Source organism: Pseudophryne corroboree, chromosome 1, assembly GCF_028390025.1.
Source record: "Pseudophryne corroboree isolate aPseCor3 chromosome 1, aPseCor3.hap2, whole genome shotgun sequence".
NCBI classification, from domain to species: domain Eukaryota; kingdom Metazoa; phylum Chordata; class Amphibia; order Anura; family Myobatrachidae; genus Pseudophryne; species Pseudophryne corroboree.
Genome location: NC_086444.1, coordinates 175,109,536 through 175,127,418, shown reverse-complemented (window position 1 = coordinate 175,127,418; position 17,883 = coordinate 175,109,536). Strand labels below are relative to the sequence as shown.

At 49.7% G+C, this 17,883-nt stretch overlaps 1 protein-coding gene across 2 annotated transcripts in view; it reads left to right on the top strand.

Moving 5' to 3' along the window:
• Positions 1-17,883, top strand: part of DHFR (dihydrofolate reductase) — a 242,800-nt gene that overhangs the window by 19,917 nt on the left and 205,000 nt on the right. For both annotated transcript variants that reach the window (XM_063963917.1, XM_063963918.1), the window contains exon 2: positions 13,509-13,558. In XM_063963917.1, the coding sequence (XP_063819987.1) occupies positions 13,509-13,558 (50 nt within the window). The remainder of the gene's footprint in view (positions 1-13,508; positions 13,559-17,883) is intronic.

Genomic DNA, 17,883 nt, shown 5'->3' with positions numbered 1-17,883 from the left:
AGGGGTGCGGGGGTGGACTTGGATGGGGGGCAGGGGCCCAAAGCATTTTGTCACACCTGGGCCCATCGCTCGCTAGTACTGCCACTGATGTAAGGTGTGTGTGACATCTAGGGAGGCCAATCCCGGGTATCGGGATTGAAAAATGGTGTACTGGGATTGGCTTATTTTTCTGTGTGTCCGCCCCACCCCCACACACACAACTCACCATACGACAAGGGAGGGTAGCACACATCCTGTTGGGTCGGCGGCAGGTCATCCTGCGGACGCTGAGGATACTCAATGCTGCCCGCCTTTAAAAACACTAAGATCCACCTGATCCCTCAATCCCCGGGATTGGAGCTTCTAATCCCGGAATTGAATCCCATCTGATATTTGGCCTAAATCCCCACCCTAGTGACCTCTCCCCGCTTCAGAGTTGTAATTGTTGAAAACCCTGCAACTATTTTCTTCTACATTGGATTCTGCAGTTACCGGGAGCATGCATGCCCGGGGTAATCCAAAATTGCTAAATCTTGCGCCCAATTGGCTTCCTCCCTAATTGTTAGCTGCCATTGATGGCACAAAGTCAAGTGATTTAAAAAAAAAAAAAAAAATCTTATTTTCTGCTGCGGGGTACACTGGGCTCCACAAGGAAAGACATAGGGGTGTAGAGTAGGATCTTGATCCGAGGCACCAACAGGCTCAAAAGCTTTGACTGTTCCCAGAATGCATAGCGCCGCTTCCTCTATAACCCCGCCTCCCTGCACAGGAGCTCAGTTTTGTAGTTGGTGCGGCAGATAGCAGGCACATAACAGACGGGCTGCTCTGGGCAGCCCTGAGAAGACCTTTTTTTGAGAAGAAAAGTGAGGACTTCAAGGGCTGTAGCAGTGTGTACATGTCTAGTGACATTCACTGCTGCAGCTCCATCTCTCACTAGCGGCGCTGTACACTCCCGAGCCCTGGTTGCTGGGTAACTACAGCAGGAGGCTCCGGTTTTCTTCTGGTCAGGCACACACAACGGGGGCTCTGCGGGATCGCGTGGCTGCGCTTCGGGAGGTGGTGAGTGGGTCCCGCTCGCGGGACCCGGACTTTATCGCGATCCGCGCGGTCGGTGGGAGACGGGCCGCGCGTGCTGACGGTGGACACTGTGGCAGTACAGGCGATCCCACTAGATCACCAGGGCATGGGTGCAGGTCAGGTTTTCTCTTAAAACCTTTTTGTGTGTAGCCCGCAGTACCTGGTGGTTTTGCCAGCAGAGGGGATAAGGCTTAGACCTGGAGCCCCTACCCCAGCCCCAGGGCGCCATTTCCAGCAAATGTTCCTGCCCTGGAGCTGCATATCTGTCTCTCCCTCACTCCCTGTCAATGTCTGGGCGCCATTTCTCTCAGCTACACAGTTCCTGGGACTGCTTGGGTAAATCCTCCTTTGTAAAGCCGCCTGGTTGTCAGCGCTGTGACTTTACATGACACTTAAGTATTCTACATGTCAATTAGACAGTGTTAGTTAAGAGAGTGCATTTAGTCAGGGTTCTCTGGTACAAGTACCCTGTGATATACATCCAGTTCTTACTGTGCAGTGTTCTATCTATTGACTACATAGCTATATATATATAAGCTGGTCCAGTGCAGTATTATTGTTAGTAATATACTCTGCATTGTATAACTGTGGCTATATGTGTGTGCATTAGCTTGCTGAGTGGTTTCCATTTCGTGTCTCTGTCAACTTGCTATCCCTATATTCTATAACCTGAGGGGGCTTGGTGCGTCAGGTTTTATAATTTATATAGGATTTTCACAAGATATACTTTAATACGTATTTTTCTCTGTGATTTTAGTCACCATATTTCTCCTGTATCCCTGCTTGTGCTGACTACACTGCGCAGGGGTTTGGGCAAGAGGTATTGTGCTGCTGACAATTGTACTGTGTTACCTGATACTGCAAGTTATATCATGTCTGCTTCTGACGGTAACGGTTCTGGGGTTGAACACACTGCCGGTGTTGCTGAAGACATAGATCCCTATGAGGATACTATAGCAGCTGTGGGCTCTGGTTCTGGGGGCTCCTTGCCCCCCAGTGGGACTGTGGCAACTGGGGTGTATAATGACCCACCGTAAGCTACTTTCTCCACGCTTCTACATACGCTAGTTACTAAACGAACACCCCCTATGGGACCTCCTATGCCGGTGCAACCGTATGTGGTCCCTGCAGCTAACCCGCCGTGGGCAGATAATTTGTCTGCTCAACTGAAGTTGAACCAGTCCTTTTCTAATAAAAAGTCTGACCCTCGCTCGCCTAAGACCAAGGGGTCCTCTAAGCGAGCACTTATCTCCTCAAAATCCACTGCTGTCACTGACACCTCGTCTGATGAAGATAGCTCTTATACTGACCCCACAGATTCTGACACAGATACTGCTGATCACGTCTCTAAAAGAGCCTACGGATAAACGTGTGGAGGGTTGTCTGAAAGCGATTTACACCCTCACGGGTGCTGCACAAAGGCCCACTATTGCAGCAACATGGGCTGCAGAGGCTATTGAAGCATGGGCCCTAGAGTTAGAAGCTGAAATCTCTTCTGACCATGCTAGACAATGTTTGTCATATATTGTCACCGCTTCTCACTATATTAAAGAGGCGGCTTCTGATGCCGGTATTCTAGCAGCCAAGGCCTCTACTACATCAGTCCTGGCTCGCCTTATATTGTGGCTGAGATCTTGGTCTGTGGATCTGGACTTTAGAAAAACCCTGGGGGTACTCCCTTTCAAGGGAGATATTCTGTTTGGGAAATACTTAAATAAGATAGTGGCTGACTTGGCAGACAAGCAGTTTTGGCAGTAGCCAAGTACCGCTCCTTCTGTGTCGATGGCTAAAGGTACTTCCTTTCGCCCCTTTTGTCCTTCAGGTAAAGCAAAAGTTCAGGCGTACAACAACAAGCAGGCCTGCACTTCCAAACCTGGTAAGCCGAAGCCCAGAAGAGCCTGGGCTGCCCGTCAGCCAGCTTCCAAGACCGATAAGCCTGCCGCATGACGGGGCGATGCTCCCCCTGGGGGATCCCAGGGTGGGGGGCCGGCTTCTAGGGTATACCCAGGAATGGTTGAAGACCACTTCAGATGCCTGGGTACGGGAAGTCGTCACTCGAGGTTACGCCATAGCCTTCAAAAACCGTCCCCCTCATCGATTTTGCCTGACAGACGTCCCGTCGGACCAGACAAGGGCAAACACTGTACATTCGGTGGTACAGACCCTCCTTGATACAGGAGTCGTAGTACAGGTGCCTCTTGATCAGAGGGGCCAGGGGTACTGTTCTCCGCTGTTTCTAGTTCCGAAACCGAATGGGTCCTCCCGGCCCATTCTCAACCTCAAGGCATTGAACAGGTTTGTGAAAGTTTCCAAGTTCCGAATGGAAACCCTTCGCGCTCTAGTTCTGGCCTTGGAACCTGGGGACTACATGGTCTACCTGGACATACAGGATGCTTACACTGCTATATTCCTATAGCAGTGTCACATCAGCAATACCTGAGGTTTGCGATTGGCAACCTCCATTACCAGTTTCGGGCGTTACCTTTTTGGTTTAACTACGGCTCCGCGAGTCTTCACCAAAGTTATGGTGGTGATGGCAGTGGTACTCCGCCGTCAAGGGGTCAGGATACTGCCGTATCTGGACGACTTGTTAATCCTGGCAAATTCCCCAGAACTTCTCCTACATCATCTGGATATGACTGTCCAGTTTCTACAAGCCCACAGGTGACTCATCAACTGGAAGAAATCCTCCCTGGTCCCTGCTCAGAGCATGGTGCACCTGGGAGCGCTATTGGACACTCACAACCAGCGGTTGTTCTTGTCTCAGGAGAAAGTCCTGAAGCTTGAGGACAGGATTCGTTGCCTCCTTTCTCATCCGCAAGTGTCGATACATTCGGCGATGCAGGTCCTGGGCCTCATGGTCTCAGCATTCGACATGGTGGAGTATACTCAATTCCATTCTCGCCCCCTCCAGAGGCTGATTCTAGCCAAGTGGGACGGCCTGCCTCACCGGATCAGGTCTCGCATTATTTCATTGACTCCGGAGGTCCGTCTGTCGCTGCACTGGTGGCTTCAGGACCAACGATTGTGCAGGGGCCGTCCCTTCTGGATATCCGACTGGGTCCTGTTGACGACAGATGCCAGTGTAAGAGGTTGGGGAGCGGTGCTGGAGCAACACTCCCTTCAGGGTCGGTGGACAAAGGAGGAATCTCTCCTCTCAATCAACATTCTGGAATTGCAGGCTGTCTTCAATGCATTGAACCTGGCCAAGCATTTAATTCAGAACCGTACTGTTCAAGTACAGTCGGACAACGTCACCACAGTGGCTTACATAAATCATCATGGCGGCACTCGAAGCCGTTTGGCAATGAAGGAAGTCTCACGGATTCTACAGTGGGCAGAACGCCATCTACCGGCAATATTCATTCCGGGAGTCCTGAATTGGGAAGCGGACTTTCTCAGTCGTCAGGACGTACACGCCGGAGAGTGGGGCCTCTATCCAGAAGTGTTTCAACTCCTAAAGGAAAATTGGGGCCTTCCAGACGTAGATCTGATGGCGTCTCGACACACTCACAGGGTTCTGGTCTTCGGAGCAAGGACAAGGGATACTCGAGCAGCATTCGTGGAGGTTTCGGCTGCCGTACGTGTTACCCTGCCCAGGGTAATTCGGAAGTTCAAGCAAGAAAAAGGAAATCTGCTTCTCAAAGCTCCAGCGTGGCCCAGACGGCACTGGTTCTCAGACCTGCAGGGCCTATAGTCAGAGCGTCCAATTCTACTTCCACAACGCCCAGACCTCCTCGTTCAGGGCCCCTGTGTCTACCAGGACCTAGCCCGGCTGTCTTTGACGGCATGGCTCTTGAAGCTTCCGTCTTAAGGGCTAAAGGGTTTTCTGAGACGGTCATTCAAACTATGTTGCGGGCCCGGAAACCGGCTTCGGCTCGGATTTACCATAGGGTCTGGCATTCTTACTTTGTTTGGTGCGCATCTAACAATTATGACGCTTCCAAGTTTAGTATAGCCAAGCTCTTGGCCTTTCTTCAGCAGGGCCTGGACTTAAGCCTACGTCTGGCCTCCCTCAAGGTTCAAATATCTGCCTTGTCGGTGTGGTTTCAGAGAAAGATTGCGACCTTACCTGATGTGCATACCTTTACTCAGGGTGTGTTGCGTATCCAACCTCCCTATGTCCCGCCTGTGGCTCCTTGGGACTTGTCGTTGGTTTTGGAGGCGTTACAAGAGTCTCCGTTTGAACCTCTTGGTTCAGCTAATCTTAAATGGCTTTCCCTTAAGGTGGTGTTTCTGCTGGCTATTGCTTCAGCTAGAAGAGTGTCGGATTTGGGTGCCTTGTCTTGTAGTTCCCCATATCAGATATTTCTCCGTGACCGGGCAGTTCTTAGGACTCGTCCCAGTTATTTGCCTAAGGTGGTTTCTTCGTTCCACCTTAATCAGGAGATTGTGGTACCGGCCTTTGTCTCTCCTGATCTGTCTCCCAAAGAGCTGTCTTTGGCTGTCGTACAGGCTCTCCGTATCTATGTGAAGAGAACTGCTTCTGTTAGGAAATCTGATTCTCTCTTTGTGCTGTTTGGATTTCACAAACGGGGCTGGCCTGCTCACAAGCAGACTTTGGCCAGATGGATTAGAATGGTGATTGCACATGCTTATGTGAGGGCTGGTCTGTCAGCTCCTGCTCACATTACGGCCCATTCTACCCGGTCCGTTGGACCTTCTTGGGCGGCCTGCCGTGGTGCGACCCTTGATCAATTGTGCAAGGCGGCTACGTGGTCTTCAGTGAACACGTTCATTAGGTTGTATGCCTTCGATACTGCCGCTTCCCAGGATGCTTCCTTTGGACGCCGGATTCTTGTGCCCGCTACAGTGCGTCCTCTCCCATAAGGAACTGCTTTAGGACATCCCCTATGTCTATCCTTGTGGAGCCCAGTGTACCCCGCAGCAGAAAACGAGTTTTATGGTAAGAACTTACCTTTGTTAAAACTCTTTCTGCGAGGTACACTGGGCTCCACAAGGCGCCCACCCTGATGCACTTAGCTTCTTTGGGTTGGTATGGCATTAGCCGCTGACACTTCTCCTGTCGTGAGAGTGTGGTGTATGTGGCTACTAACCGTTGTCGTCTCTTTTCCTGCTACTGCATTGGGATGATTAACTAAAAACTGAGCAGCTGTGCAGGGAGGCGGGGTTATAGAGGAGGCGGCGCTGTGCATACTGGTAACAGTCAAAGCTTTTGAGCCTGTTGGTGCCTCGGATCAAGATCCTACTCTACACCCCTATGTCTTTCCTTGTGGAGCCCAGTGTACCTCGCAGAAAGAGTTTTAACAAAGGTAAGTTCTTACCATAAAACTCGTTATATTTTCTAACATCAGTGTTCGCAAATACGCGCTGTATTTTACCTGATAATTGACAGCGGGGATTGACAATAAAAAATCGCTGGGTCCCACAGGACGTGCTCTGACCAATCAGCAGCGCTGTCCTGTGCGGTCAGTCAAATTTATATTACATTCGCAAAGGAAGGGGAGGAGACCATGGAGAGAGTGATCTCCTGCCCTCCACTCACTCTTGTGATCCGCACAGGACCTGGCTGGAACATTAAGCCTGCTGTGTGTGGCTAGGGGCTGTCATCTCCGGGCAGGGAAGAAACCCGTGACCTCACACGGTGCATGTGGAGGAAGCTGTTTGCAGGGCTCATGACTGGGGAAAATGCCAGCGTTAGGTGGCGGGTCAACAGGTGGCTGGGGGCCCTGGCGCGCACACAAGGGGGGGGGGGGGTGTATCAGTCTGCGTACCGAATACTCCGCCAGGCCCATCTGTGCTGCTGCCACATGGGTTAATTCTTTCTTCAGATGCAGCTGCAGAGCTGCCCTCGGGGCTTCCATACCACCGCACATTTCCCATCAATGCTCATCAGAAATGGATCTTCAGTGAACTGTGCCTGCAGGCTGCTAAAATACTGCTTGGTGATAAGGATGGAGGGAACTTTGGGAAGGGAGATGGGGACAAATGCTTGTCTCCAGGGAGGGATACAGCCTGCTGGCACAGAGGAGCAGCATGACCATGTGTAGGCAGATACATCATAGGCTGTAGGGTACCGTGGTAGAGATCAGCAGAGATGACAGTAGGGGTAGTGCAGAGGTGCCTGGGGTCTCTGTAACAGTCAGAGATAGATGCTTCAGCTTATACACACTGCTGCCCTAGAGCTGGCCGCAGCGGGATCCCAGATGGGCTTGCTGTAGGGGGTTCCCGCGACGCTGTCTGGGGGTCTGAGGTGGTGGCTGGAATGTGTATAACGTGCTCTGCCTGGCGCAGTGTGTATAGGAGGTACTATCTGGTGCAATGTGTATAAGTGGCACTACTGTGTGGTGTAATGTGAACTGGCACTTATGTAGCCACGCCCCCTCGTTTTTGATGTGCGCCTTCGGCAAGCACTGTCCATGCTTTACCATGTAGGAAGAGGAGCACCAATTCACTTTCTCTTACGTCCTAAAGGATGCTTGGGTCCACATTAGTACCGTTGGGTATAGTCGGGTCCACTAGGAGCCATTGGCACTTTTAGAGTTTGAGAGTGTGGGCTGACTCCTCCCTCTATACCCCTCCTTCCAGATTCAGTTTAGAAAATGTGCCCAGAGGAGCCGGTCACAGCTAGGGGAGCTCTCCAGAGTTTCTCTAGTAAAGTTGTTTTTTTAGAGTTTATTATTTTACAGGGAGGCTGCTGGCAACAGTCTCCCTGCTTCGTGGGACTAAGGGGGGTAGTAGTGTCCGCCCTGCGGGGTCTGAGCCATTTACTCCGCTGACAGGACACTGAGCTCCTGAGGTGATCGAACGTTACCCGCCACAGGGGATCGCTCACCCCGGCAGCATGCCGCCACCCCCTTACAGAGCCAGAAAATCAATGGTGAGTCATTCACCCGTCCCCCCTAGCAAGCGATGAGCTGCTGTGAAGATGGCGGCAATAGGGTATGGAGCGCAGTACTAACTGCGCTCTGGGGCTCAGTGGTACTTAGTGCGGCGCTGTGAGGGGCCCTCTCAGCCAGCGCCTACACCCTACACTGATCTCCAAGCCTGTCAGGGTCCCAGGACCGCTGCCAGCAAAATTCCCCAGGCCAGTATATTCTCCAGAAGAGCAGGAAGACAGCGCCATTAAGGGGGCGGAGCTTCTCCTCAGAGCGGACCCAGCAGCGTTCAGTGCCATTTTCCTGCCTGCAGAAGCGCTGTCAGTGAGAGCTGTCCCTCCATTTCAACTCCAGCGATCTCTTACGGTACCAGGGGGTTGTAGAAGGGGGGGGTACAGACTGTGTAACCTATTAAGGTGCACAGTCAGCGCTGGTTGGGGCTCTCCTAATACCTTGAAAGCGCTGTGTGTGTGTGTGTGTGTGTGTGTGTGTGTGTGTGTTGGTTCCAATCTCTGTCTCTCTTGCTGTTCTTGGGGGTGAATCTCTGTCCTCCCCTGTGTGTGTGGAGTGTCTGTGGTCTCCATTAAGCTATGTCCAGGTACTCTGTGTCATATGCTGCAGAGGATATGTCCTCTCAGGATGATCCCATTCCATGTAATCAGGATTGCACTGTTTTAGCGCAGATACCAGCAAGGGAGCCTGAATGGTTATCCTCTATCATATCTATGATTTCTTAGATTTCTACTAGGGTTGCACGGAATGAATCTGCAACTCAGGTTTTACAGAACTCTATGGCAGTTTGGTCCGGTTCTGTTACCTCAGGGGCCCCCACTGTAGGTTCCCACATACGTGCTCTTGGCCAGATTATGCAAGATGACACGGATACCGATTCTGACATGGCAGACGGTAATGGGGATGTGCTGAGGGGGGGCCGCATCTCTTGCAAAAGGGGTGAAGTTGATGATAGAGGCTATTAGAGATGTGTTGAATATTGCTTATACAACACCTGAGCAGGTTGAGGAGGCTTACTTAACTGACAATAAGAAAAACTCACTAACCTTCCCTGCGTCCAAAGAATTAAATGCTATATTTCAGAAAGCATGGGAAAACCCAGAGAAAAAATTCCAGATCCCTAGAAGGGTTCTTGTTTCTTTCCCCCCTGAGGAGGATAGGAAAAAATGGTGAAAACCCACCCATAGTGGATGCGTCTGTATACAGACTTTCAAAAAAGGTGGTTTTACCTGTTCCAGGATCTACTGCCTTAAAGGAGCCGGCTGATCGCAAAATTGATACTACCCTCAAATCCATATACACCTGGGTTCCATGGCTGCAGGGATATCTTCAATGTCTGTTTCAGCTCGTAGGGGACTGTGGCTGCGCCGGTGGTCTGCCGACGCGGAATCCAGGAGAGGTGTGGAGACCCTACCCTGCACAGGCCAGGCTCTCTTTGGGGAATCGTTGGATGCGTGGATTTCCACGGCTACAGCGGGTAAGTCTCCTTTTCTTCCCTCAGCTGCACCTGCTACGAAGAAACCCTTTTCTTCAGCTGCATCACAGCCCTTTCGGACTGCCAAAGCAAGAAAGACCAAGCCGTCCAACATCTTCTTTCGATGGAGGTCGGCTAAAATCCAAGAAACCTGCTGCTGCGGGTTCCCAGGAACAGAAACCTACTTCAAGTATGCCAAAGTCCTCAGCATGAAGGTGGACAGCGTGGCCTGGAGGTGGTACCGGTGGGGGCGATACTCAGACATTTCAGTCACGTCTGGGTGTCGTCCGGCCTGGATCCCTGAGTGCAAGATATTGTGTCCCTGGGGGTACAGGCTGGAATTTCAAGATCTCCCTCCTCACCGATTCTTCAAATCAGGCTTGCCAGCTTTGCTGGCAGACAGGGCTATACTACAGGAAGCCATCCAAAAGTTGGTGGAGTCACAGGTTATTGTACCAGTTCCACCCCATATACAAAACAAAGCTTAATATTCGAACCTTTTCGTGGTACCGAAATCGGATGGTTCGGTCAGACCCATTCTGAACTTAAAATCGCTAAACCCCTTCCTGAGGGAGTTCAAGTTAAAAATGGAGTCTCTAAGGGCGGTGATATCAGGTCTGGAGGAGGGGGAATTCCTGGTATCCCTGGATATCAAGGATGCGTACCTCCCACGTTCCGATTTGGCCGCCGCATCAAGCTTATCTCAGATTCACACTGTTGGACTGTCATTTTCAATGCCAGGCCCTGCCATTCGGCTCCTCCACAGCACCGAGAGTATTCACCAAGGTGTTGGCGGAAATGATGGTTCTCCGCAGACAGGGGGTGAACATAATTCCATATCTGGATGATCTGCTGATAAAGGCATCGTCCAAGGTGAAGCTGTTACAATCCTTTGTTCTCACGACCCATCTACTCAGGAAACACGGTTGGATCCTGCATCTTCTGAAATCACATTTGGAACCAGCCAGGAGGTTGTCCTTTCTGGGAATGATCCTCGACACGGAAGTGCAGAGAGTATTTCTTCCAGAGGAAAAAGCGTTGGTGAATACAAACAATAGTCCGGGATGTCCTGAAGCCAGCCCGGGTGTCGGTTCATCAGTGCATTCGCCTTCTGGGGAAGATGGTGGCCTCTTACGAGGCTCTGCAGTATGGGAGGTTTCATACTCTGTCCTTCCAGCTGGATCTCCTGGACAAGTGGTCGGGATTCAGGACTGGATTCTTCTAACCACAGATGCAAGTGTCCGGGGCTGGGGCACAGTCACTCAAGGGGAAACCTTCCAAGGAAGATAGTCAATTCTGGAAGCCGGCCTACCGATAAACATTCTGGTACTAAGAGCCGTCTACAATGGTCTTCTCCGAACGGCCCATCTTCTGAGAAATCGGGCCATTCAAGTGCATTCGGACAATGTAACAGTTGTTTACATAAACCGACAGGGTGGAACGAAGAGCAGAACTGCAATGTCAGAGGTAACAAGAATCATCCTCTGGGCAGAAAAACACGCGTTGGCGCTGTCGGCAATCTTCATTCCGGGAGTCAACAACTGGGAAGCTGACTTCCTCAGCAGCCCCGATCGCCATCCAGGGGCGATATTGTTCCAGGTCGAGGGACCTGCAAGCAGTGGAGGTGGACGCCCTAGTGTCTCTGTGGGTATTCCAGTCTGTGTACAGGTTTCCACCACTCCCGCTCATTCCAAGAGTGCTAAAGCTCATAAGGAGAACAAGGGTTCAAGCGATCCGGATTGCTCCAGACTGGCCGAGAAGGTCTTGGTATGCGGATCTTCTCTTCGGTAGTATCTGCTGCAGAAGGGGCCGTTCGCCTATTAAGACTTACCACGGCTACGTTTGACGGCATGGAGGTTGTACGCCAGATACTAGCTCGGAAGGGCATTCCGAACAAGGTTATTCCTACCCTGATACAGGCTAGGAAAGGAGTAACGCAGGCCTGGCCAACCTGTGGCTCTCCAGATGTTGTGAAACTACACATCCCAGCATGCCCTGCCACGGTTTTAGCATTCCTTAATAGCAAAACTGTGGCAAAGCATGATGGGACTTGTAGTTTTACAACAGCTGGAGAGCCACAGATTGGCCAGGCCTGGAGTAACGTCTGAACATTACCATCGTATTTGGAAAAAATATTTATCTTGGTGTGAGTCCAAGAAGTTTCCTACGGTGGAGTTTCAACTGGGATGGTTTCTCCTCTTCCTGCAAGCAGGCGTGGATATAGGCCTGAAGTTGGGATCCGTAAAGGTCCAAATTTCGGCTCCATCCATTTTCTTCCAGAAACAATTGGCTGCCCTCCCTGAGGTTCAGACTTTTTTGAAGGGAGTTCTGCACATCCAACCTCCCTTTGTACCACCTACAGCGCCTTGGGAACCTTAACGTGGTGTTGCAGTTCCTCCAGTCGGACTGGTTTGAGCCTCTACAGGAGGGTGAGGTCAAGTTTCTCACATGGAACACCGTCACTTTGTTGGCCTTAGCTTCTGCTAGACGTGTGTCGGAGTTGGGGGCTTTATCCTGTAAAAGCCTTGAAGATAGAGCTGAGCTCCGGACACGTCAGCAGTTCCTTCCGAAGGTTGTGTCGGCATTTCATATCAACCAACCTATTGTGGTGCCAGTTTCGACTGACTCCTCAATCTCGTCAAAGTCCTTAGATGTTGTAAGGGCTCTAAAAATATATGTGAGGAGTACTGCTAGTCACAGAAAATAGGACTCTGTTTGTCCTGTATGATCCCTAGAAAATTGGGTGTCCTGCTTCTAAGCAGACGATTTCTCACTGGATCAGGTTCACTATCCATTCCATTGTATTCTACGGCAGGCTTGCTGTGTCCTACGTCTGTTAAGGTCCACTCTACTCGTAAGGTGGGTTCTTCCTGGGCGGCTGCCCGGTGTGTCTCTGCTGTACTCTGCCGAGCGTCTACTTGGTCGGGGTCTAACACGTTTGCAAAGTTCTACAAGTTGGATACTTTGGCCTCTGAGGACCTTAAGTTTAGTCAATCAGTTCTGCAGGAGCCTCCGCGCGCTCCCTCCCATTCTGGGAGCTTTGGTACATCCCCATGGTACTAATGTGGACCCCAGCATCCTCTAGAATGTAAGAGAAAATAGGATTTTAATTACCTAAATCCTTTTCTCGTAGTCCGTAGAGGATGCTGGGCGGCCGCCCGCCCAGCGCTTCGTTTTCCTGCAGTAGTTATCTTGTTCAGTACAACTTTGGTTTAGTTACGTACTGCATTGTTACTTGGTAAGTAATGTTTCAGCGGTTGCTGAGTTTCAAGCTAGTTAGCTTGTTTTGCCTTGAGTGTGAGCTGGTATTAATCTCGCCACTATCTGTGTTAAATCCTTCTCTCGAAGATGCCCTTCTCCTCGGGCACAGTTTCTAGACTAAGTCTGGTAGGAGGGCACAGAGGGAGGAGCCAGTCCACACTCTCAAACTCTTAAAGTGCCAATGGCTGCTACTGGACCCGTCTATACCCCATATAACTAATGCGGACCCCAGCATCCTCTACAGACTACGAGAAAAGGATTTACCGGTAGGTAATTAAAATCCTGTTTTCTGCCGAAGGGCACCAGAATGTCTAGTAACAGCTCTGGTGCAGAGTGTCCTGTATGTTACACAGCCCCGCAGCATTGTCACTGCCCCCCCCCCCCCCCTTCCTTACCCTTGCAGCACTTTTGTACTGTCCAAATCAAGCCTGTGTTTTTATATTTTAATCATTAACAAGATTAATAAGAACCTTCATTCCGATGGGACCCAGAAAAAGACTAGTAGGACCCCATTTTTAATAGTGAGGGGTTTCTGGGACCCACTTTTTTGGGGGGCTCAGCGCGATCGTTTAACGTGCGATTTCAGGAAACCGAAGGGATGGTCAGGAACCATTGATGTTCCCCCTGATCCAGTGTAAGCCTCTTTCCCATTAGTTTTTTGGGGTATTTGATGGACACCATCCATCAGATGCAGCTTTCCGATACACATTGGATGGCTGGCTGGTTCTGTGCACTGTTCACTCCCCTACGCTGCCGGGTCGCCCATCGGGCACCTTGGCAGCGGGTCGCTAGGTGTGTAGGGCCCATTACCTGCTTCCATGTATCTGGTGCAGTGTTACTGAAATGTCATTGTTCTCTTGTTTCAGAAATGAATTTAAACACTTTCAGAAGTTGACTATGACCCCTACAACTGCAGGTAATGACTAGTTTTCATTGGTTTAGGGATATTTATCAAAGATTGGAGAGACCTAAAAGTACTAACCTATCTTTTAACTGTGGCTTTGTACGCTGTGCTTGAAAAATGAGTTAGGAGCTTATTGGTTGGTATTTTATGGGGGGAATTCAATTGCCAGTGGTAATTTACCACTGGCTAATTGATCCCCCGGGGCTTTACAATTAGCCCGAAGCGGCAGCAGCTATTATTATTATTAGGTATTTTTATTTTTTTTCCAGAGCCACAGCAGGCTATGAAAAAAATGCCTGGTAATAATAATGCTTAGATCGGTAATCAGGCTGCAAAAAAACATAGGTCTGTAATCTTATCACAGGTTTTGTGTTTCGCACAAAATTTAGTTGTTTTTTTTTCGGGTGAAAAAAACATTGATACTCCCGTTTTTCACGCCCATAAAAATATAGTGGACAATTGAATGCCCCCTCTAACTCTGCAAGCTTTGATAAATCTCCCCCATTTTACAGTTGAGAAATGCTTGAAACGAGGACCTACAAGGAAGAATAAATGCAGACATGAGTATGACAGGCCCTGTCTATATTGTAATAGATATTTGCCAGTCTCTGCCATAATATAAGTTCTAGCCATAGACAAAAGTTATTGTAAGTGCTTTGGAGCAATACATAATCTAATTCCACTGCTCTTCTACCCAAAGTAGGCTTCCTAATACCCATTTCAGACAGAGAAAAGGACCTGGGAATTTGCAGCTGAAGTTGGGTCCTTTTTCTGGGGTGGTCTTCAGTATGCTGTCGGGATCCTGGCGCACAGTATACCGGCGCCGGCATACCGACACTTATTCTCCCTCGTGGGGGTCCACGACCCCCCTGGAGGGAGAATAAAATAGCGTAGCGCACCACCTTGCCCGCAGCGTGGCGAGCGCAGCGAGCCCGCAAGGGGCTCATTTGTGCTCGCCACACTGTCTGTATGCCGGCGGTCGGGCTCCCGGCGCCGGTATGCTGGTCGCCGGGAGCCCGACCGCCGGCATACCATACTACACCCCTTTTTCTGTGTGAAAGGGTCAACCTGGGACAAAGGTAAAGTGACTGCTTTACGCTTACCTAGTATCAGGGAGGTATATGAAAGGAGACTTCATCCAAACCATGGAGTGTTTTCTATGTTGCCCTCAAATAAGCGATATTGATCAATATTATGTCGATCTAATCGATTGAAAGGAAGATTTTTCCCAACATCAATAAACGTGTTATATCGTGGAAAGTGCACTTGTGATGATGATTTATGCTTTCTGTTATTTGCACTTTGTAATTTATTTATTTTTATTTTTTTTTGTTATCTGCTAATGATAAAATGCTACTTTGTAGGCCTGTAGGTACAGTAAGCAGGTTACAACATCAGTGTGGTATACAAAATAATATTTGCCACTGTAATTGCATTTGCTATTAAAGTTTCATGCTGTAATGCAATTACACAACTTGTTGAGCAAGAGAACGATATTTGCTGTTGGATTTTACTTTCTTTCTCTTTCGGCCATGGAGGACACTAGAGAAACCATGGGATATAGCTGGTGCTGGAGGAGTCTGGGTACTAATACCACTTTCAGACATACAACCCGGTAATTTCCCTGCTCAGACTCTGGTTTTTACCTTTGGAAAATCATGGGTTTTTGATCAAGACCCTCATTCACACTACACCTGAGACCTGGGAAATTCCTGGGTCGTTCCTTTTCAGACATAAGCCTAGTCTGTACTGGCATTCTGCAAGCCACGGCTGCCAGGGTTATGTCTTTCTCACACACACACACGTCACACTTATACACATGTTACACTCATATGCACATATATGTCACACTCATACGCACACACCCTTGTCACACAAGCAATCACACCCCTTCTAAAACCAGCTGCTTTTCCTGGCAGTATGGTGCGCAGCCCCGCCCCCCAAGCAGCCCAGGAACAACCTATCGGAGGCTTCTAAGTGCGACCCAGGAGTAAAATCTCGGGTTGCACCATTCATACTTGGGTTGTTTACCCAGGACTAAAGTCCCGGGAAAAACCCTGGTCAATAGCACAGGCGCCAATTAGGGGAGGGGGAGCGTGAGCTGCCCTAAAAGTTAACTTCCTATACCCCTTTCAGACATACAGAAAACCAGGGTTGCTGCACGTTCCCGCGCAAAAAAAGTGATTTCAGAGTATGGGGGTGTTCAATTAGCTCTGGCAATTTCTGCAGTGCCTTTTCACTTTTTTTTTTTTTTTGTGTGTGTGATAAGACTTTGTCCAAAAATGCCCCACAGTCAGCAAAAATGTCCTGCAAAAACGTGGATTCACTGATCCTCATGGTTTTCGCTCTTGCCAAATGTTTTACCTAGGTGAAAAAACGTCCCTGCTATTGCATAGGACGAATCCCCATTCACCGAGAGTGCATTTTTTTTCACCTAGGTGAAAAACGTCAAATTGAATACCTATGTTTGAAAGTAGTATAAGAAGTAAACTTTTAGGCAGTTTAGGCTCCTCCTTCCTTATACCCCCTCCCCACCCTGTACAGACATGTTTTTTTCCATTGCTTCTGCAGCTGTTTATATTTTTATGTACTTTAAGCTGACAGCGGAGCTGTTACTTAGCAGCGTCAACGCCGCCTGCTAGTTTTACTTCCTTGGCTATGGTGGGCAGGGCTCTGTCACCATAGACAAAAACTCAGCCTCTCGAAACTGTGAGGCAAGGGATGCTGTGGCCACAGCTGGAGCACAGGTATGTAGGTAAGAGGCTACGTGGTGAATTTTGCAGTGGCTGATCTCCCATTAGTGTGGGGGTCATCACTTGGGGGGGGGGGTGGCGACAGTGAGGACCCAGTATTCTGCTGCTCCTTCACTAGACTACCAAGGACGCTGACCTAACGGGACACTGTTTTTAACAGTGAGGGGCTATCTTCCTACCCAGGTAGCGCACACTCCTCCCCTGAATCACTAAGCGGCCATCTCTAAGACCTGTAATGACACGTTCCAGCTGCCTGCAGAGTGTGCAGGGTCTCCCCTCTGGATACCGCGCTCGGGATGCTGTCAGGATCTGGACAGCGTAATCCTGACTGTCAAAATCCCAGTGAAAAGTCTTGGGGTTAGGATTATACTGCGGGAGGGGATGGTTAGGGTTAAAATACATACGGGATCCATTGGGATTCTGACAGTCCAGATCCCAACTGTCTGCATTCCGATACCATTCCCTCGGTTAGGGCCAGGTTTCAGTTCTTTCCCACCTCTCTGAGTTTGGTATAGGTGAAGCAGTGTATCTATGTATGACATGGTTGTTTCATTTCTTTTCTCTTTCTCTGCTGCGCGTGTATTGCAATACTCCGTATAGGTCTATAATACAGTTACTGTACTTTAGTGTTCCCCCCAGAATTTTTGGGGGGCAGGGCGCCCGTGCTGTGAGGGCACTTTGTGCGGCTTGTGCGCGCGCGTAAAAGGGGCGTGGCCCTGCTGGCGGTTCTATTGGGCGTTTGCTGGCCCTCTCGACGTCACTAGTGTATGTGTGTGTATATGTATGTGTATGCATGTATAGGTGTATGTATGTGTGTGTGTGTGTGTGTGTGTGTGTGTGTGTGTGTATATATATATATATATGTATGTGTGTGTATATATATATATATATATATATATATATATATATATATATATATATATATATATATATATATATATATATATATCTATATCTCTATATAATCATTTCTGCTGCGGGGTACACTGGGCTCCACAAGGATTCACATCGGGTGTAGAGTAAGATCTGGATCCGAGGCACAAACAGGCTCAAAGCTTTTTGCTGTTCCCAAGATGCCCAGCGCTGCCTCCTCTATAACCCCGCCTCCATACACAGGGAGCTCAGTTTGTAAGTTGGTGCCATGCAGTAAGCAGGCACTTAACAGGGGGCTACCTCAGGCAGCCTATTCAGAGCTTCATTTTAAAGACAGAAGAAGATTCTTGTACAGAATACTACCAGGGCTGCAGCAGGCAAAGTCTCATAGACTTCCCTGCATGCAGCTCCGTCACCCCCAGCGGCGCTGTATACTCCCGCGCCCTGGTTGCTGGGTCACTGCAGCGGAGGCTCCGGTTTCTTCTAAAAGGTCAGTCACACACACGCCGACCTCCCGGATCGTGGGGCCCGAACTTTACCGCGATCCAGCGCGACCGTAGGAGGCACCCCGCACGTGCGCTGGCGTGGACACTGATTACTGGGCAGCCGCTCCACTATCCACCAGGGACATTCATGGGCACAGGTCAGGGTTTTTTTTCTTCATATTACCCCGTTTTCACCGCCCGCAGTACCCGGTGGGGATGCCAGCAG